We start from the raw sequence: 22,510 nt of genomic DNA, 5'->3' as shown, positions 1-22,510 counted from the left end.
CTTCTTTCTTTTCTTTCCAAAACTATTGAGCGTGCCGTCTTTAGCCAACTCTCTTGCTATCTCTCTCAGAATGACCTTCTTGATCCAAACCAATCAGGTTTCAGGACTGGTCATTCAACTGAGACTGCTCTTCTCTGTGTCACGGAGACTCTCCGCACTGCTAAAGCTAACTCTCTCTCCTCTGCTCTTGTCCTTCTAGACCTGTCTGCTGCCTTTGATACTGTGAACCATCAGATCCTCCTCTCCACCCTCTCCGAGATGGGCATCTCCGGCGCGGCTCACTCCTGGATTGCGTCCTACCTGACCGGTCGCTCCTACCAAGTGGCGTGGCGGGAAGCTGTCTCCGCACCACGTGCTCTGACCACTGGTGTCCCCCAGGGATCGGTTCTGGGCCCTCTCCTTTTCTCCCTATACACCAAGTCACTTGGCTCTGTCATATCCTCACATGGTCTCTCCTATCATTGCTACGCAGACGATACACAATTAATCTTCTCCTTTCCCCCTTCTGATAACCAGGTGGCGAATCGCATCTCTGCATGTCTGGCAGACATATCAGTATGGATGACGGATCACCACCTCAAGCTGAACCCTGGCAAGACGGAGCTGCTCTTCCTCCCGGGGAAGGACTGCCCGTTCCATGATCTCGCCATCACGGTTGACAACTCCGCTGTGTCCTCCTCCCAGAGTGCGAAGAGCCTAGGCGTGACCCTGGACAACACCCTGTCGTTCTCCGCCAACATCAAGGCGGTGACCCGCTCCTGCAGGTTCATGCTCTACAACATTCGGAGAGTGCGACCCTGCCTTACACAGGAAGCGGCGCAGGTCCTGGTCCAGGCACTTGTCATCTCCCGTCTGGACTACTGCAACTCGCTGTTGGCTGGGCTCCCTGCCTGTGCCATTAAACCCCTACAACTCATCCAGAATGCCGCAGCCCGTCTGGTGTTCAACCTTCCCAAGTTCTCTCACGTCACCCCCCTCCTCCGCACACTCCACTGGCTTCCAGTTGAAGCTCGCATCCGCTACAAGACCATGGTGCTTGCCTATGGAGCAGTGAGGGGAACGGCACCTCTGTACCTTCAGGCTCTGATCAGTCCCTACACCCAAACGAGGACATTGCGTTCATCCACCTCTGGCCTGCTGGCTCCCCTTCCTCTGCGGAAGCACAGCTCCCGCTCAGCCCAGTCAAAACTGTTCGCTGCTCTGGCACCCCAATGGTGGAACAAGCTCCCTCACGATGCCAGGACAGCGGAGTCACTCACCACCTTCCGGAGACATTTGAAACCCCACCTCTTTAAGGAATACCTGGGATAGGATAAAGTATTCCTTCTAACCCCCCCCCCCCCCCCCCCCCCAAATTGTAAAGTGGTTATCCCACTGGCTATAGGGTGAACGCACCAATTTGTGAGTCGCTCTGGCTAAGAGCGTCTGCTAAATGACGTTAATGTGCCCTTGAGCAAGGCACTTAACCCTAATTGCTCCTGTAAGTCGCTCTGGTTAAGAGCGTCTGCTAAATGACTAAAATGTAATGTAAATGTAAATGTACTGGCTTAAGCAGGGGGACACGTCTGGCACTGCAGGATTTGAGTCCCTGGCGGCGTAGTGTGTTACTGATGGTAGGCTTTGTTACTTTAGTCCCAGCTCTCTGCAGGTCATTCACTAGGTCCCCCCGTGTGGTTCTGGGATTTTTGCTCACCGTTCTTGTGATCATTTTGACCCCACGGGGTGAGATCTTGCGTGGAGCCCCAGATCGAGGGAGATTATCAGTGGTCTTGTATGTCTTCCATTTCCTAATAATTGCTCCCACAGTTGATTTCTTCAAACCAAGCTGCTTACCTATTGCAGATTCAGTCTTCCCAGCCTGGTGCAGGTCTACAATTTTGTTTCTGGTGTCATTTGACAGCTCTTTGGTCTTGGCCATAGTGGAGTTTGGAGTGTGACTGTTTGAGGTTGTGGACAGGTGTCTTTTATACTGATAACAAGTTCAAACAGGTGCCATTAATACAGGTAACGAGTGGAGGACAGAGGAGCCTCTTAAAGAAGAAGTTACAGGTCTGTGAGAGCCAGAAATCTTGCTTGTTTGTAGGTGACCAAATACTTATTTTCCACCATAATTTGCAAATAAATTCATTAAAAATCCTACAATGTGATTTTCTGGAAAAAAAAATCTCAATTTGTCTGTCATAGTTGACGTGTACCTATGATGAAAATTACAGGCCTCTCTCATCTTTTTAAGTGGGAGAACTTGCACAATTGGTGGCTGACTAAATACTTTTTTCCCCCACTGTATTATTATACTTAAAGTACAAGACATAAATCTAGATATGTTGTACTCACTAAAGAATATAATAATAATATGAAATTAAGTTTGCATAAATAAATTGATTGTGCACTTCAAATGTGTCCTTTGGCCCTTGATAAGAGGTGTGCTCTCTCCTCTTCATATCTTCCTCTCTGCTCCTGCCTTCCATTCCTCCACACAGCTGTCCTAAAAAAGGCCTCGCTCCGTCAGTTTAATGACAGCTGAGATTTTTTATTTGATCCATTGGGCAAGATGGAGAACTCATGTTGTGCATTCAACATGACGAAAAAAGTGAAAGCATTCCATCACTCTACATTATGGATGTGTTCTTGGTCAATTTGTTCACTTTGTCAGCCCTGGGTAGGAAACTGAGAAAGTGAGAGGCGCATTTAAAGGAGCGGTCCCATGACAATCTCACAGTGTAATTTTGCTTGTTCCGGGGTGAGCCTAACCCAAACAAACCCACTGGAGAGCGCTCCCTTCACTCAATATAAGCCCATAAATTAGACAGAGGCAAGCCACTTAGACGTGTTTATTATTGTATCAGGATTTGGAGGGGCAGTGTATAGTTACTTTGTAAGTACTTAGTATCAACATCTGTATATCACATAATTTAAATTTTAGTAATTTAGCAGATGCTCATATCCAGAGCGACTTACAGGATTAATTAAGGTTAAATGCTCAAGGACACATCTTTCAGTTCGGAGATTCGAACCAGCAACCTTTCAGTTACTGACCCAATGCTCTTAACCGCTAGGCTACCTGCCACCCATCATGTCATATTATTTACATGTCACATTGTTAGGGTGTAAAGTATTTTTGATTCTTCTCAATCTGGTAACAGCTCCATTTAAATGCATCAGGAATGTTTTGGAGACAGGGAACCAATATGTTTCATCTTTATCCAATGATGAGGCTGGGTTTTGGATTCACATACTTTGAGTCAGATCATGACTTGATGTGGCATATAAAGGCATGCAGATTGAGAAGGCAAACGATAGTGAGACGACTGGTTCCATCTGTCCAGTATGACATGCAGGTTGACGTGTATTGGGATGAGTCTTTTCCTGGAGGCAGAACTAAGTGATTTCCGCTAAATAGGCCAGCTGCAAAGTCAAAATTGGCTATATTGTGCAAATTCATGAAAACAAAAAATGTATTTAAGGTTAGGGTTAGGTATTAGGGTTATCAGTGTGGTTAGGGTTAAGGTTAGGGTTCAGGTTTAAAATCAGATCTTATGACTTTGTGGCTGTGCCAGCTAGTGACCGCTCTAAAGAGCTGCCCCCAGAACAAGATTCATGACGAAAAACCTAACCTGCATATGAAATCAGTCAATAATGTATACCACTAAACTCTATTACTATGTCATTACAAATATGTAACTACTATGATATTACTATGTAATTCAGGGCAAGATATACATGAGATTTATGGGAAAAAATGGAACACTCCTATAGGTCATACAGTACGCATATTGCATGATGTACTGTAAACCTATTGCTCCCCACCTACTGTAGAAGGTTGTACTTGCAATGGCTGTGATATGTGGTTGTCTTATCTACCTTAGTTGCTCTAATCACTCTGGATTAGAATGCTAAATGAACACAAGGCAAGTGTAATGAAAGTAAGACATCTTGTAACGGTAATAGCTAGTGATAATCTTTGGTCTTTTATTGATTCCTCAGACACTGTTGCGGGATGGGCGAAGGGAGAGCACGGTCAGCACACTCTACCTCTCTGCCTCCAACATCGAGACAGGCCAACGGATCACATGTCGGGCCTCAAACAAGGCAGCGCCCAATGGGAAAGATGCCATCGTTACCATCGATATCCAACGTGAGTACAGCGTCCCATAGCTCACACCATGGAAGTGATCTATTCTAGGGTGTTTGGAAGGAATAGTCCCGACTGATCTAGGGTGTGATTTTTTTTGGGGGGGATGCACTGTGTGAAAACCTACACTACATGACCAAAAGCATGTGGACGACTGCTCGTCGAACATCTCATTCCAAAATCATGGGCATCCCTTTGCTGCTATAACAGCCTCCACACTTCTGGGAAGGATTTCCACTAGATGTTGGAACATTGCTTTGTGGACTTGCTTCCATTCAGCCACAAGAGCATTAGTGAGGTCGGGCACTGATGTTGGGCGATTAGGCCTGGCTCGCAGTCAGCGTTCCAATTCATCCCAAAGGTGTTCGATGGGGTTGAGGTCAGGGCTCTGTGCTGGCCAGTCAAGTTCTTCCACACCGATCTCAACAAACTATTTCTGTATGGACCTCGCTTTGTGCATTGTCATGCTGAAACAGGAAAGGACCTTCCTCAAACTGCTGCCACAAAGTTGGAAGCACAGAATCATCTAGAATGTCATTGTATGCTGTAGCATTAAGATTTCTCTTCACTGGAACTAAGGGGCTAGCCCGAACCATGAAAAACAGCCCCAGACCATTATTCCTCCGCCACCAAACTTTACAGTTGGCACTATGCATTGGGGCAGGTAGCGTTCTCCTGGCATCCACAAAACCCAGATTCGTCCGTCGGACTGCCAGATGGTGAAGCGGGATTAATCACTCCAGAGAGCGCGTTTCCACTGCTCCAGAGTCCAATGGGGGCGAGCTTTACACCACACCAGCCGACACTTGGCATTGCGCATGGTGATCTTAGGATTGTGTGCCGCTGCTCGGCCATGGAAACCCATTTCATGAAGCTTCCGACAAACAGTTCCTGTGCTGACTTTGCTTCCAGAGGCAGTTTGGAACTCTGTAGTGAGTGTTGCAACCGAGGACAGACATTTTAAGCGCTACGCGCTTCAGCACTCGGCGGTCCCGTTCTGTGAGCTTGTGTGGCCTACCACTTACGGCGGAGCCGTTGTTGCTCCTAGACGTTTCCACTTCACAATAACAGCACTTACAGTTGACATGGGCAGCTCTAGCAGGTCAGAAATTTGATGAACTGACTTCTTGGAAAGGTGGCATCCTATTGCAGTGCCACGCTGAAAGTCACTGAGCTCTTCAGTAAGGCCATTCTACTGCCAATGTTTGTCTATGGAGATTGCATGCCGGTGTGCTCGATTTTATACACCTGTCAGCAACGGTTGTGGCTGAAATAGCCAAATCCACTAATTTGAAGGGGTGTCCACATACTTTTGTATGTATAGGGTACATTCTATTCATTCACAACAAACAGTTGATATCTGGATATAATGTTCTATTGATCAGTGAGAGAAAAGGCTCTTGTTTCAAAACTCATCCATTGGTCTATCTATCTGAACAATTAAATGCTCTATTTATCCTATTTCTACTGCAGAATTCTACCCCTAACATTGCACGTGCTAACCCAACATTTCCAATATTTCTTAACCTTATTTGGCTGGGTTTTCACAAACATTGTTGAAATGTGAATTCTATGAAATGCAGCACTTCCCATTCAAAGGAAAATTGGTCTGGAAGCACAATGGAAGAGATAATGCATTTGATGAAGATGAACGATGTCACGATCTTAGCCAATGAAAGTAAATGTTAGTGTTTGCCATTTTATTCTTCCTGTGTGTGTTGCCACTGTGTGCGCTTCTCTTTTTTTCTTTCTGGCGCTCGCCCTGCCTCTAATCAAAATACTATCATAAGAGATTCCTTCCGAATAGTGAAAAATGGGCCCCCTCTGTACAAAATTCAATTGTCAGATGATATTATTGGATCACAAAAACCATTTGCCATAAGTTATGCATTTCAAACAAAGGCCTTTCGCATCCCTCACAGCTCCTTCAAAGCTATTAAGTATGACTAATAAAGCAGAAAATACTATTCAAGGATCCATTACTCTTGACAGCTCCATTCTTCCTCGTACATTCTTTATATTTTTGGTGTGTCATCCAAAAGGAATCCTCTCCCCAAGCCTGGGCACGGGGAGAGGCAGAAACGAGAGCCCTAACCGATTAGCCGTTGTTGTGTGCACTGTCAGAGAGGGGCCTAATCGTTTTGTCATGCAAAACAATGGCTCCGTTTTTTCGTCTCCTTACGGCAAGTCAACTGCTGTATGAAAGCAAATGTTTGATTCTGCCCTAGCTCTTTCTGTCTGGGTAGCCTTGAGTTAGCCTGAAATAAAATACATATGTAGAATAGAAGGCAGCAGCAGCAACACTGGAGCTATAGTTGCTGTTTGTCCTTGGTAATGAACTGCAACAGCGCAGAGTTGAGGACAGGACTCCCCCAATAAAACACAAGGAAGCAATTTAGCAATGTGGAATGCCAGCCATAAGCCACAAGCCACAGGCTCCCCTGTTAGCCAGGGTGAGGGGGTGGGAACAGGTGTTGGATGAATAAGTGATGACAGCGCATGGTGAGGTGGAGAGGCCATGAGGCTCCTGGAGGTCCTTTGGGGAACCGCAGACTGCCACCAGGGGCGCCATACTGTCACAGTAGCCAGTTAATATTGATGAGAGGCAGCTGTCGGTTTGGGTGGCGGTGGCAGGTGGTGTGAGACGCACACACACAGACACATGCCCCAGAATGCATTGGGCAAAAGGCAGACAAACATTGGGGAGGTGGATTAGCACGGGGTCCGTCGAGTCGGCGACTCCAATCACGTCAGGCATTCTCTCGCTGCTCATAGGAGTGTTCTAATGGACTATTAGCATATTTCTCTAAGCTCTGTCCATTTGAATGTGTTCCTGACCAGCTGGATATCTGTGATGATGCTCTATACAGTAGAAATGAGCATACAGGGTTATTTATAAGCAGTGGGAAAAAATTATTTTACAGCTCACTGTTCACCAGGTAGTTAGTTAGCAATTCTAATTGCGTTGTAATTACGCTTCTGCTTCTTTGAGAATTATTGACACAAGCGTCACTATGTATAATTTGGTACCCAATAAGTTACCACTTGTGTTGAAGTATTTGAGTTATGTACCGAAAAGTATCCATTGTTACCAAATAGTTTATGTAGTTAATACCATGGAACTAACAGTAAGTAGCAGCTAACGCCTCGAACACACTTACAGCGTCATTGCGCAAAATGTTACACAGCATTATCTAGATATGTGTGCAACAAAAGTTCAACATTCACCTTCTGCTACCATTTCTGTCAAGCCGTCTACAATTTGATGCATACGCTCGATAAATCCAACGTATGCACAGGGGTGCAACTTTCACTGGGGACGCGGGGGACATGACCACCCTACATCACCAGTAGTAGCCTACATTTACCGTTAATTCCCACATTTCTAATCAGCAACATTTGTTTGGTTATGGTCATTTCAGTTATTGCATTCAATATATTATTATTACTATCATTTACCTTTCTGATTGTGAGAAACAAGTTTTTGTATATTTCATTCCATTTACGAGATTTGTCAATTTATTAATCGTCTTTGGTTTGAAACGCTCCTGTCAATGTTGAGTAAGGATGCGCACCTGATTACGCATATAGAAGTAGGACTAGTCTACCTGGCCTGCGCGCAAATGTAGGCCTATAAATGTGCCCATTTGGGGATGTCTGATAGTATTTCTGATTGTCTTAACTCACCACCACTAATGACATGTGAGCTTCTCAAAGTCATTTTTATTCACCTCAAACAGCAAGTAAACAAAGTCTGTTTTTAGAATAAATTGAGAATGACAATAGTTCCTCAAAGTATTTGAACAATATTTCCAGCTCTCTCCCTTTCGATAACCACTCAGCATGAAAGGGAAAAATGTAATGCTCTGATCTAGTGGAAAAATCATAAAATACCTGATTGCTTCTTATCCCTTGCACAGCTGTGTCTGTCCCGAGCTCAGTGGCTTGGAAAACTCTGAGGGCCCCGAATATTTATACAATGTTTAAAGCTTGCTAGCGCAAGTTTTGGGGCGACCCAGTTGATAGTTGATAAAATGTTTCAAGATCGTTGCAGACAGGCCATGTGTAGCCAATGTGATTTATTGGATATTTATTTTTATCAGGATATTTTCTAAATGCCGGCTGCAATGTTTTTGTGTTGGCTTTCTGTAGCTTATTATTACATAGTTGGCAATGGCAACAAAAGTTACTTTTAGATTTGTATACTTTTCATTTAGATTTAGATAGAATATAGATTAACCACAGACAATGATTTTGAGATACAAAGACTATTATAAATTAAATTAAACTGTTCCATGAAAATGTGCATATGATAATCATATCTGGCACACAGATTGGGAGAAATGGTAAGATAAATTGGCACTCCAAATGGAAAAGGTTACCGACCGCTGGTGTAGCCTATTACCGGCAACTTCAGGAGCGTAATGGCAGAATCTGTGAAGGCCAGCAGCAGTGGGAGAAGGAGGGTCGGGGAACAGGTTTTTTTCTTGAGTCATTTGTGTGTCTTCATTATGTACATATAGCCTAGTTGATTGTATTAAAACACATAGGGTGTGTCTATAGAGGCCTATGGAAAAATAGACGTTGTGAGAATGTGATTTGAAGGAGTCAGGCGCAGGAGGGTAAATCACTGAATACAGAGTTTATTACGTAGTACACAGTTACGCTGGATAGCGTCAACAGCACAGGGCGTAATACAGGCGCACTGGAACACAATACAGGCACACAGGGAGAAATAACCCCGGCAATACAAAGTACGGGTAGCTCAACCGAGCTACACTCATCTTCACATAAAACAATCACCCACAAGGACAAGGGGGCAGAGGGAACACTTATACACAGACAAATGAGGGGATATGAACCAGGTGTGTGTAATTAACAAGACAAGACAAATGGAATGATGATATATGGAGCGGCAGTGGCTAGTAAGGCGGTGACGATGAACGCCGAAGCCTGCCGAACAAGGAGGGGAGGCAGCCTCGGCAGAAGTCGTGACAGACGTTTTAAAATGTAGACCAATCGATTGGTCGAAAGAAAAGACTACTGTTGTTGGACCAAGATTATTTTTAGTTGGGGACAGCCCTAGTAGAAATGCAGAAAATGCGCTTTAGATGCCCCAATACATTCTGAGGGAGGACCTGTGCAATGTTATGTCCCCCCCCCCACTTCTAAAACCAAAGTTGCACCCCTGCATATGCTCCACACAGAACACACTGCAACTGCCTCTGAAATGCAATGCTGCAAGGCAAATACAGTGTTCCATTGAAATGAATGTACTTCTGGTGTACCAAAACACAATGACGCTGTAGGTGTGGTAGAGGCGTAAATCCTCTGTGGGGATACAAACAGATAGGTTCATTACATTACATCATGTCCTTGCTTTGTTTATTAGCAGAGTGATGTGTCTAATTGGCAGGCAGCTAATGTGCTGTACCATAGATATCCTTGAGCTTTCATCATTCCAACATCATTATTTGTTCTGGCACCCACCCAAATATAACAATGAATTCAAACATGAAATGAAAATCCTTGTAGCAACAACCTTCACAATCAAAGTGGTCTTTAACATGGCCTTTAATCACATAATTTGTCTACTACAAATACAGTCTTATTGATACCTGCATGCACAATGCTATCAGTACTATACAGTGTCCATATTAGGACAACAAGTCCTGCTGAGACTAAGGCTGTCCTAATATGGACACGGTAGCGTTACTTTGCTGTATCGGTAAAGTGCATTTTACCCACACAAGACGATACTGTAAACCACAGGTACACTCCCCATAAAGTGAGGGAAAAAAGTATTTGATCCCCTGCTGATTTTGTACGTTTGCCCACTGACAAAGACATGATCAGTCTCTAATTTTAATGGTAGGTTTATTTGAACAGTGAGAGACAGAATAACAGCAAAGAAATCCAGAAAAAACGCATGTCAAAGATGTTATAAATTGATTTGCATTTTAATTAGGGAAATAAGTATTTGACCCCTCTGCAAAACATGACTTATTACTTGGTGGCAAAACCCTTGTTGGCAATCACAGAGGTCAGACGTTTCTTGTAGTTGGCCACCAGGTTTACACACATCTCAGGAGGCATTTTGTCCCACTCCTCTTTGCAGATCTTCCGCAAGTCATTAAGGTTTCGAGGCTGACGTTTGGCAACTCAAACCTTCAGCTCCCTCCACAGATTTTCTATGGGATTAAGTTCTGGAGACTGGCTAGGCCACTCCAGAACCTTAATGTGCTTCTTCTTGAGCCACTCCTTTGTTGCCTTGGCCATGTGTTTTGGGTCATTGTCATGCTGGAATACCCATCCACGACCCCTTTTCAATGCCTTGGCTGAGGGAAGGAGGTCTCACCCAAGATTTGACGGTACATGGCCCGTCCATCGTCCCTTTGATGCGGTGAAGTTGTCCTGTCCCCTTAGCAGAAAAACACCCCCAAAGCATAATGTTTCCACCTCCATGTTTGACGGTGGGGATGGTGTTCTTGGGGTCATAGGCAGCATTCCTCCTCCTCCAAACACGGCGAGTTGAGTTGATGCCATAGAGCTCGATTTTGGTCTTATCTGACCACAACACTTTCACCCAGTTCTCCTCAGAATCATTTAGATGTTCATTGGCAAACTTCCAGACTTGTGTAGGTCTACAATCTTGTCCCTGACATCCTTGGAGAGCTCTTTGGTCTTGGCCATGGTGGAGAGTTTGGAATCTGATTGATTGATTGCTTCTGTGGACAGGTGTCTTTTATACAGGTAACAAGCTGAGATTAGGAGCGCTCCCTTAAAGAGTGTGCTCCTAATCTCAGCTCGTTACCTGTATAAAAGACACCTGGGAGCCAGAAATCTTTCTGATTGAGAGGTGGTCAAATATGTATTTCCCTCATTAAAATGCAAATCAATTTATAACATTTTTAACATGCGTTTTTCTGGATTTTTTTGTTGTTATTCTGTCTCTCACTGTTCAAATAAACCTACCATTAAATTTATAGACTGATCATTTCTTTGTCAGTGGGCAAACATACAAAATCAGCAGTGGATCAAATACTTTTTTCCCTCACTGTATGTAATACATACTTTATGTATGTAAGTACTTTCATGTACATTTCTACAGTACAGTAAGCACTCTGTACCCAAGGGTGATACTGTGCATCACAAAAATGAAAAAATAAATAAATAAATAAGTATCCCCCCAAAAAATGTTTTAGGTCCTTTAATATTTTCTTGGCTCTGCTTCCTCATCAGTGGAAACACATTGAGCTGCAAGGATCAATGCACAAGAGGGCCGCGAGGCCGCAGGCCTCCAGGAGTAATTACATATAGTGGATAATAGCAGTACAGGAATAATGGTGGGGAGAGGGAATTAATAGCCAGATGCAGATGTGCTATGTCCACCAGGCCCCTGGGCACCTCACAAAGACACAGACAAAGACACACACACACACACACACACATACACACACACACACACACACACGGGCGCACATGGGCATGCACATACACATACACAGGGTCACACACAAACACAGAGGGTCACACACACAGGGCACACACACACACTCTCGATCTCTCAAACAGCCACACACACACACACACACACACACAGGCACACGCGCTATCTCTTCACAGCAAAGACATACTCACTCTGCCAGCTAAAGTAAGAAGAGTGCTTCATCAAGCTGAAAGAAGCTACTCGGTCTCCCCCAGGAGTCAGCTAGCATTCACTAAAATAGCCCCATACATTTACGTTCACCAAGAGGTATCTATCTCTCTATTACAATGACCCCATTAGCAACTTCACAGGTTGTTTTGACCGAAGGCTCCCATGGAACATGATAGGTGAGCTTAATGGGGATAAGGTGTATGACTGTGACTGTGAGCCCATTTTTGGCATTACATTCATCATTTCATTGTCAATAGCTAGGTTTCCATCCAATTTGAGACAGATTTTCATGTGAATATTCTAAAATCTGCATAAACAATATGCAAATATTTCCACCAGAGATGTGTTTCCGTCAAACAGATTTTTTGCAGATAAAAGGCTGTGTGAGATGACGTAGTGCACATAAACATTTATTTCACCGTAAAATTCCCATGTACCGAATGAAAAATACAAGTTAAATGGGTTTCCATCGCATTTTCAACTCTACTAATGGTTTTGTCACAAAAACTGTTGCATAATATAGCAAATGTGGTCTTGGCACATGCGCTCTAGCCAACAGCTCGCAGATACAGTACGGGTAGGCTACCTACATTATGAGATTATTATGGATAAGACCGATATTATTTGTATTTGTCAAACGGCACCCAAGCATCAATCATCATGTCACCAGTAGAAGGCCCTCGATATTTATTGGAAAAGAGCATCAAGCTCATCACCTTGCACATTCACCTGCCTGTGAAGTTTGTCAAAACTTATTTAATCTGTAGCCTAATAAACTGCATGCTTTCCTGAGTCGTAGTGGGAGGACCACACAACATATCATCGCGTGACTCTAAGTTTACTTCGATATGATGGTTAGAATATCAATATTTGCGCATAAAGGAATTTTCACCTCGATTTCTCGCATAATTAATTGTCTGTCGGCATTTATAAAATTGTACTGGCATTTCATGTTTCCATCAGCCCGGTCGTGGAAGCGTATTTCTAATGTCTTGTCAGCCTGTTTCTTTGGCGAACCTCCATTTGCTGCCGTTTCTCGGCTAATGAGTCAGTGTTGTGTCTACAACTTCAACTCCCACCCATTTGTAAGATGGTTGCTCACTGCTCATACATGGTCGAAGTCAACTCTGGAGTACTCTTTCTAATCTCCACAAATGATTCTATCCATGCCACTCGGCAGCAACACATACAGTGGGGAGAACAACTATTTGATACACCTCCGATTTTGCAGGTTTTCCAACTTACAAAGCATGTAGAGGTCTGTACTTTTTATCATAGGTACACTTCAACTGTGAGAGACGGAATCTAAAACAAAAATCCAGAAAATCACATTGTATGATTTTTAAGTAATTAATTTGCATTTTATTGCATGACATAAGTATTTGATACATCAGAAAAGCAGAACTTAATATTTGGTACAAAAACCTTTGTTTGCAATTACAGAGATCATACGTTTCCTGTAGGTCTTGACCAGGTTTGCACACACTGCAGCAGGGATTTTGGCCCACTCCTCCATACAGACCTTCTCCAGATCCTTCAGGTTTCGGGGCTGTCACTGGGCAATACGGACTTTCAGCTCCCTCAAAAGATGTTCTATTGGGTTCAAGTAGTAAACAATCCAAGATGGCGTAGTAGTGCAGTTCTGTTTTTGTCGTGTGTCTGTAAATAGCCTGTAAATACCCTGTTTTTTTGTATTTTTCGTACATATTTCCCTATCAGACTTTTCATCCTTCTACAAAATATACTTTCCTGCAACCCGCCTCACTCAATGTGGAACGGATTCTATTATTGACTTACCTTTATCTGGAGTCTCCAGTTGAAACTAGCTAGCCAGCTCTGGCTACTTGCTATTAGCCACAGCTGGCGGTATTTCACCCAGAGCATTGGATTTTTTTTCTGCGGGATTGATTTGGTCACTGGACATTAATCACAGGATATTCGGCCAGTCTGCACAGCGCGTTGTCGACCCAGAACATATCGGTTTTTCCGCAGGAATCACTGAATCACTGGACCTTTAACTCCGGATTCATCGCTACCAGCTAGCTACAACGGAATGGACGCTGTGGTCTGGCTAATCATCCTGAGCTAGGCCCATCTCCCGGCTATCTACCTCTCTGTCAACCGGACGGGACCACCTAGTGTTGACACGGAGCCCCGCCGATCCTACACGACTGGTCTGCCGACGAAATCGTCTGATGTGGTTACGCGTTAACCACGAAGATTCCATCTGCTAGCCCCGGCCCGCTAGCACACGCTAGCCGTGGCCTCTTACTCGCTAGTGCTTTAGCAGCCTCCGAACTATCCTATTGCTGTTCACCGGACCTTATGATAACTCAGCTATACAGCTGATGTCTGCTGGACTGTTCCTTTTTACGGTACTACATCCTGTTTATGTTTAGCCTCAGCCCAAACATGGTTAGCTTATTGTTGTTTCGGTTATTTCTAATTGTACTATTTCACTGTAGACCCCCCAGCCCAGCTAAACCTGCCTTAGATAGCTCCTTTGTCCCACCCCCTATACACGCGGAGACCGACTCAATTGATGCCTCCAGCGATGCTATCTCTTTCATTGTTACCCAACGCTTAGGTTTACCTCCACTTTACTCATATCCTTCCATATCCTTGTCTGTACATAATGCCCTGAATCTTTTCTATAACACCCGGAAATCTTCCCCCTTTATTCTATGTACCCAACGCACTAGAAGACCAGTTCTTAAAGCCTTTAGCCGTATCCTTATTCTAGTCCTCCTCTGTTCCTCTGGTGATGTAGAGGCTAACCCAGGCCCTGCAGCCCTCAGTATCACTCCTACTCCCCAGGCGCTATCATTTGCTGACTTCTGTAATCGCAAAAGTCTTGGTTTCTTGCACATAAATATCAGAAGTCTACTTCCTAAGTTTGAGTTATTCACTGCGTTAGCACACTCCGCCAACCCTGATGTTCTAGCAGTGTCTGAATCCTGGCTCAGGAAGGCCACCAAAAATTCTGAAATTTCCATCCCCAACTATAACATTTTCCGTCTAGATAGAACTGCCAAAGGGGGTGGAGTTGCAATCTACTGTAGAGATAGCCTGCAGAGCTCTATCATACTATCCAGGTCTGTGCCCAAACAGTTTGAGCTTCTACTTCAAAAAATCCACCTTTCCAGAAATAAGTCTCTCACTGTTGCCGCTTGCTACAGACCCCCCTCAGCACCCAGCTGTGCCCTGGACACCATATGTGAATTGATTGCCCCCCATTTATCCTCAGAGTTCGTACTGCTTGGTGACCTAAATTGGGATATGCTTAATCCCCCAGCCATCCTACAATCCAAACTAGATGCCCTCAACCTCACGCAAATTATCAACGAACCTACCAGGTACAACCCTAAATCCGTAAACATGGGTACCCTCATAGATATCATCCTGACTAACATACCCTCTAAATACACCTCAGCTGTCTTCAACCAGGATCTCAGCGATCACTGCCTTATTGCCTGCGTCCGTAACGGGTCCGCGGTCGAACGACCACCCCTTATCACTGTCAAACGCTCCCTAAAACACTTTAGCGAGCAGGCCTTCCTAATTGACCTGGCCCAGGTATCCTGGATGGATATAGATCTCATTCCGTCAGTAGAGGATGCCTGGTTGTTCCTTAAAAGTAATTTCCTCTCAATCTTAAATAAACATGCCCCATTCAAAAAATACAGAACTAAGAACCGATATAGCCCCTGGTTCTCCTCAGACTTGACTGCCCTTGGCCAGCACAAAAACATCCTGTGGCGTACAGCATTAGCATCAAATAGCCCCCGCGATATGCAACTTTTCAGGGAAGTTAGGAACCAATATACACAAGCAGTCAGGAAAGCAAAGGCTAACTTTTTCAAACAGAAATTTGCATCCTGTAGCACTAACTCCAAAAAGTTTTGGGACACTGTAAAGTCCATGGAGAATAAGAGCACTTCCTCCCAGTTGCCCACTGCACTGAGGAAACACTATCACCACCGATAAATCTACAATAATCGAGAATTTCAACAAGCATTTTGCTATAGCTGGCCATGCTTTCCATCTGGCTACCACTACCCCGGCCACCAACTCTGCACCCTCTGCTGCAACTTGCCCATGCCCCCCCCGCTTCTCCTTCACACAAATTCAGACAGCTGATGTTTTGAAAGCGCTGCAAAATCTGGACCCCTACAAATCAGCTGGGCTAGACAATCTGGACCCTTTCTTTCTAAAACTAGCCGCCGAATTGTCGCAACCCCTATTACTAGTTTGTTCAACCTCTCTTTCATAACGTCTGAGATCCCCAGAGATTGGAAAGCTGCCGCGGTCATCCCCCTCTTCAAAGGGGGTGACACTCTAGATCCAAACTGCTACATACCTATATCCATCCTGCCCTGCCTTTCGAAAGTATTTGAAAGCCAGGTTAACAAACAGATCACCGACCATTTCGAATACCACCGTACCTTCTCCGCTATGCAATCCGGTTTCCGAGCTGGTCATGGGTGCACTTCAGCCACGCTCAAGGTCCTAAACGATATTATAACCGCGATTGATAATAGACAGTACTGTGCAGCCGTCTTCATCGACCTGGCCAAGGCTTTCGACTCTGTCAACCACTGCATTCTTATTGGCAGACTAAATAGCCTTGGTTTCTCGAATGACTGCCTCGCCTGGTTCACCAACTACTTCTCAGATAGAGTTCAGTGTGTCAAATCGGAGGGCCTGTTGTCTGGACCTATGGCAGTCTCTATGGGGGTGCCACAGGGTTCAATTCTTGGGCCGACACTTTTCTCTGTGTATATCAATGATGTCGCTCTTGCTGCTGGTGACTCTCAGATCCACCTCTACGCAGACGACACCATTCTGTATACATCTGGCCCTTCATTGGACACTGTGTTAACAAACCTCCAAACGAGCTTCAATGCCATACAACACTCCTTCAGTAGCCTCCAACTGCTCTTAAACACTAGTAAAACTAAATGCATGCTTTTCAATCGAACGCTGCTGGCACCCGCCCACCCGACTAGAATCACTACTCTCGACGGGTCTGACCTAGAGTATGTGGACAACTACAAATACCTAGGTGTCTGGTTAGACTGTAAACTCAACTTCCAGACTCACATAAAGAATCTCCAATCCAAAGTTAAATCTAGAATCGGCTTCCTATTTCGCAACAAAGCCTCCTTCACTCATGCTGCCAAACATGCCCTCGTAAAACGGACTATCCTACCGATCCTTGACTTCGGCGATGTCATTTACAAAATAGCCTCCAACACTCTACTCAGCAAATTGGATGGAGTCTATCACAGTGCCATCCGTTTTGTCTCCAAAGCCCCATACACTACCCACCACTGTGACCTGTACACTCTTGTTGGCTGGTCCTCACTACATGTTCGTCGTCAAACCCACTGTCTCCAGGCCATCTATAAATCACTGCTAGGCAAATCCCCGCCTTATCTTAGCTCATTGGTCACCATAGCAGGTCCCACCCGTAGTCTGCGCTCCAGCAGGTATATCTCACTGGTCATTCCCAAAGCCAACACCTCCTTTGGCCGCCATTCCTTCCAGTTCTCTGCTGCCAATGACTGGAACGAATTGCAAAAATCTCTGAAGCTGGAGACTCTTATCTCCCTCAATAACTTTAAGCATCAGTTGTCAGAGCACCTTACCGATCACAGCCCATCTGAAATTAGCCCACCCAACTACCTCATCCCTATATTGTTATTTATTTTGCTCTTTTGCACCCCAGTATCTCTATTTGCACATAATCTCTTGCACATCTAGCATTCCAGTGTTCATACTATTGTAATTATTTTGCACTATAGCCTATTTATTGCCTTACCTCCATAACTTGCTACATTTGCACACACTGTATATATATTTTCTGTTGTATTTTTGACTTTATGTTTTTTACCCCATATGTAACTCTGTGTTGTTTTTATTGCACTGCTTTGCTTTATCTTGGCCAGGTCGCAGTTGTAAATGAGAACCTGTTCCCAACTGGCTTACCTGGTTAAATAAAGGTGAAATAAAAAAAATAAAAAATAAAAAAAGTCTGGAGACTGGCTAGGCCACTCCAGGACCTTGAGATGCTTCTTACGGAGCCACTCCTTAGTTGCCATGGCTGTGTGTTTCGGGTCGTTGTCATGCTTGAAGACCCAGCCATGACCCATCTTCAATGCTCTTATTGAGGGAAGGAGGTTGTTGGCCAAGATCTCGCGATACATGGCCCCATCCATCCTCCCCTCAATACGTGCAGTCGTCCTGTCCCCTTTGCAGAAAAGCATCCCCAAAGAATGATGTTTCCACCTCTATGCTTCACGGTTGGGATGGTGTTCTTGGGGTTGTACTCATCCTTCTTCTTCCTCCAAACATGACGAGTGGAGTTTAGACCAAAAAGCTATATTTTTGTCTCATCAGACCACATGACTTTCTCCCATTCCTCCTCTGGATCATCCAGATGGTCATTGGCAAACTTCAGATGGGCCTGGACATGCGCTGGCTTGAGTAGGGGAACCTTGCGTGAGCTGCAGGATTTTAATCCATGACGGCGTAGTGTGTTACTAATGGTTTTCTTTGAGACTGTGGTCCCAGCTCTCTTCAGGTCATTGACCAGGTCCTGCCGTGTAGTTCTGGGCTGATCCCTCACCTTCCTCATGATCATTGATGCCCCATGAGGTGAGATCTTGCATGGAGCCCCAGACCGAGGGTGATTGACCGTCATCTTGAACTTCTTCCATTTTATAATAATTGCGCCAACAGTTGTTGCCTTCTCACCAAGCTGCTTGCCTATTGTCCTGTAGCCCATCCCAGCCTTGTGCAGGTCTACAATTTTATCCCTGATGTCCTTACACAGCTCTCTGGTCTTGGCCATTGTGGAGAGGTTGGAGTCTGTTTGATTGAGTGTGTGGACAGGTGTCTTTTATACAGGTAACGAGTTCAAACAGGTGCAGTTAGTACAGGTAATGAGTGGAGAACAGGAGGGCTTCTTGAAGAAAAACTAACAGGTCTGTGAGAGCCGGAATTCTTACTGGTTGGTAGGTGATCAAATACTTATGTCATGCAATAAAATGCAAATTAATTACTTAAAAATCAAACAATGTGATTTTCTGGATTTTTGTTTTAGATTCCGTCTCTCACAGGTGAAGTGTACCTATGATAAAAATTAGAGACCTCTACATGCTTTGTAAGTAGGAAAACCTGCAAAATCGGCAGTGTATCAAATACTTGTTCTCCCCACTGTATTTTGATCTATTTTGATACATGCTTGTATAAAGCTTCTGTGAGAGCTTGGCGGAGGTCAGGAGTAGTAATATGACTGGAGTGATCAGCAGCTGAATGCCCCATCTTCTCTCACACGATTAAACTGTGGCAGCTGAACTGAACTGGCCCCAGCTGAGAGCCTAGGCCCTCAGGGAACACCTTGAGGGCTCCTCCTGTGTCTCCTGCCCCCTCAGGCGGTGGTGGTACTCTGGGAAATAAAGTCCAGAGTACCACCAAGTGCCTTAAGAAGGTCTAAAGTAAACCTCATCAAAGAGTGGCATCCTGTGATCCCCTAGTTAGCCTACACTGTACTTCTATCAGCTTGGCTACAGCTCTCACTCCAATAACATGCCTGACCTGCCCACGGTGGTCATGGGAAATGCAATCGACGCAACTGCGCTCGGACAGAAATATATATGGGTGAACAAGGAAATGCCTTTGATGCTACCCATACGAAAAAAGATTGCAGTTAGATTGCAGTATAACGGCAGTATACTGCAAATATTGCATCCAAAATAACACTGTTTTTTTTTACTACAGTAATTTTGCAGTGTAACTGCAGTTACAGTGCAGTATAAATGTAGTTACATTTGATTTTATTTTGCAATTACTGCGTCCAAAATACCAAAGTCGACTGCAGTTACTGCACTTTTACTGCAGTTTCAAAACTGCAATCTTTTTTTGTAAGGTAGTGAACTTCTGTAGCTATCACAATGTGCTCATAAAAGGGTGTTTGGATTTTTAAAAAACTCTGCCTGATTTATATTCCTAATATAAAAGTGTTTCTTCAACATATAGCAAGGAGTTTAAGACTTAACCTGAGGATGTTCATTTTTCAGTGGCTGCTTTATATTTCGTAAGGTTATCTGGATTATTTATTTTTCCACAGAGCTGGGAGTAAATTGTTAATCTTTGACCTGTAATATTAGAGCAAAGCTTCCCACAAGGCCTTTATAGGGGAGGAACGAACACCCCCTTTAATCTTACGGAGAAGTAATGAACATCCCCTTTAATCCATCACTATTGTAAATGAAAGTTGATTAAATTTATTATCAATAATACATTTGTTTAATGAAAAACACATTAAGCTACACAAATAGATTTTCATAATCTCCCCTTGGCCAAAGGGTCAGGAGGTACATTTTTATACTCAAGGATGCACTTTTAAAACCTTTTCCTGATAAGTCACAATCAAGACGACACAAGGCAAAGTGGAGGGGAGTTCCATTACTGTAGCTTCTATCAGAGATCTGCAGCGCTTTTGAAGAAAATCACAGAGAGGGTTTTTGGAAGTAGCAGCACAGAAGGGACCCATCATTGTACACGTCTAAAGCACTTTGAGAGTTACAGGTTGAGAGAGCGTTTGATGGTTCCTGGCTCAGCTATCCATCTGTGGCGTGGCCTTGACTAGTGTCAGGGGTAATTGGGATACAGTCGTATTTGCGCAGAGTCCCACTCCGTTTCATACGTTTCAGCGGCTGACTATTTCACTAATTGTGATTTGCTTTAAAAATAGCCCGACAAAAGCAAAGACATACAGTAGCTCACAACGCTCCCACTGAAGGCACATTCAGCGCATTCGTCTCAACACTGTTGTTTGTTTAATTTGTTTAATTTCTGTGTTTGTTACTTTTATCCGGAGCTGTCCTTAATCACGGATATTCTATAAAAAGTTGATTAAATTGCTAATGTAGCAATTAGCAAGCGAACCGAGGCTCGAATTTATCTTAATGGGAAATATCAGCCATTACAGAGGAGAGTAATTAACAAGCTCTTTCCGCTATGTTTGTTCTTTGCTTTGTTTTGTTATTTTATCTCCAATGGAATTTTACTGAGTGAATCCTTAATTAACCGGTTTAAGCACTGCCGTGTGAAAATGTCTTACGGGGGTCAGGATAGCATCAAACCCCAACCACAGCAACAATGTTTATACAGTTGTTTACAGCCTGCTGCTTGCACTCACACGCTCCACTCACACACATCTCCCTTTGATTGCGGTCACATGCACACACACAAACAACAAACACACACACACACACGTCTGGCTCCACTTACGCTACAATCTGGTTTTACAGACACTAAACCATTTGACCATTTCAACTAACCACATGCAGGTACTCTGGTGTTGGTTTATAGACTGACTCTCTGTTCTCACCCATGTAGACCTGCCTCTTGTCAACCTATCTGTGGAGCCCCAACCCATACTGGAGGGCAACCTGGTGAAGTTCCACTGCTCTGCCAAGGCTAACCCACCCGTCATCCACTACAGGTGAGATAGTACACCTGCACACACACAAACACACAAACACACACACACACACACACATGCAAACGCATTACATCTGCACCTATTTTCTTCTCCGATTGAAGTCTTTAATTTGGGTGACCCAAAATCTCTACTATTTGATGTGCTTATGATGTGTTCAGTAGGTCTATATCCACATTAATAGTCTGTATACTTTCCTCTCAGGCTGCATAAGGAGTGCCGTAGTCTCTCTTTCCAAGTTCTGCATCTCTACTGGGGTATGACACAGGAAACATCGCCATATGTTTCACATTGTCGTAGGCAGTCCGGTGTGGGGCAGGTGGTTAGTCGGCGTAAAAAAGTGTGTCAAATGTACCCAGAGGTCACCTTAGACCGTAACTCCCTGCCAGCAGCTGGCATCACATTGATAATAGATGGGCAGGGGTCCCTGAGACCGTGGCATACATCACTACCATCTGCCTCTGCCAGTGCAGGGGCAGGCACTGACTGCATTAGGTTGGCACAGAGGGGGCACAAAGTGAACCACAACACACAAGGGTTTCCTGTGGTTTGTACCCACATCCTCTAGCCAGGGGGTGAGGAGGTCCAGGAGCACATGCTGGTGCAGGTCAGCCAGGTGAGGGAACACTGCCAGAGAAGATGTCTGGTGCAGAGAGAGAGAGAGAGAGAGAGAAGAGAGAGAGAGAGAGAGAGAGAGAGAGAGACAGAGAGAGAGAGAGAGAGAGAGAGAGAGAGAGAGAGAGAGAGAGAGAGAGAGAGAGAGGAGACTGGGTTCAGTAGTCTATTTGAGGATGGTTAGCCTCTGCCCAGAAAATACACTATAGGCAAAAATCTAGCTGCTGGGAAAGTGTTTGAGTCCACACAATGTTTCTTATAGGTTTAGGGATAATATCACTGTATGATTGCTACCATTTATTTGCCTTATATCTCTAAGTGGTTTGGGATATCCCTGCTCCTGGAACATTAATTGTCATGACAGTATACTGTTATAGTGCATACAATAACTACCAGCTGTCATGAACAACAGAGAGCTTTGACATGCCATCATCCAGCATATTGCACTGCAATAAGCAAGTTAGCAACTACAGTAATATTCCAGTAACCACCATCCACCCCTTATTGGTTCCGATATTGCGAAAGGGACAATCCCCCATATAATTGACAGTAATAGAAAAAGTAGTTGTTTATTATTCTGTGTGGCGCCCCT

At 44.3% G+C, this 22,510-nt stretch overlaps 2 protein-coding genes across 2 annotated transcripts in view; both read left to right on the top strand.

The window, feature by feature from the left end:
• The window catches only part of kirrel3a (kirre like nephrin family adhesion molecule 3a), a gene marked incomplete at both ends in the record, with an annotated part of 240,616 nt that overhangs the window by 172,509 nt on the left and 45,597 nt on the right, over positions 1–22,510 (top strand). The window contains 2 exons of the mRNA XM_084178063.1: positions 3,985–4,135; positions 21,201–21,306. Of these exons, the coding sequence (XP_084034189.1) occupies positions 3,985–4,135; positions 21,201–21,306 (257 nt within the window). The remainder of the gene's footprint in view (positions 1–3,984; positions 4,136–21,200; positions 21,307–22,510) is intronic.
• LOC311142053 (uncharacterized protein) lies at positions 293–3,875 on the top strand (the record flags this gene model as incomplete). Its single annotated transcript, XM_084177603.1, has 3 exons — positions 293–329; positions 517–966; positions 3,867–3,875. Exons 2-3 carry the CDS (start codon positions 562–564, stop codon positions 3,873–3,875), a joined length of 414 nt encoding a protein of 137 aa, XP_084033729.1. The 5' UTR covers positions 293–329; positions 517–561.

This window comes from Coregonus lavaretus (assembly GCF_964263955.1).
Source record: "Coregonus lavaretus genome assembly, chromosome: 15".
Lineage (NCBI taxonomy): Eukaryota > Metazoa > Chordata > Actinopteri > Salmoniformes > Salmonidae > Coregonus > Coregonus lavaretus.
Note: the sequence above shows the minus strand (reverse complement) of the source record. Positions and strands in the feature narration are given on the sequence as shown.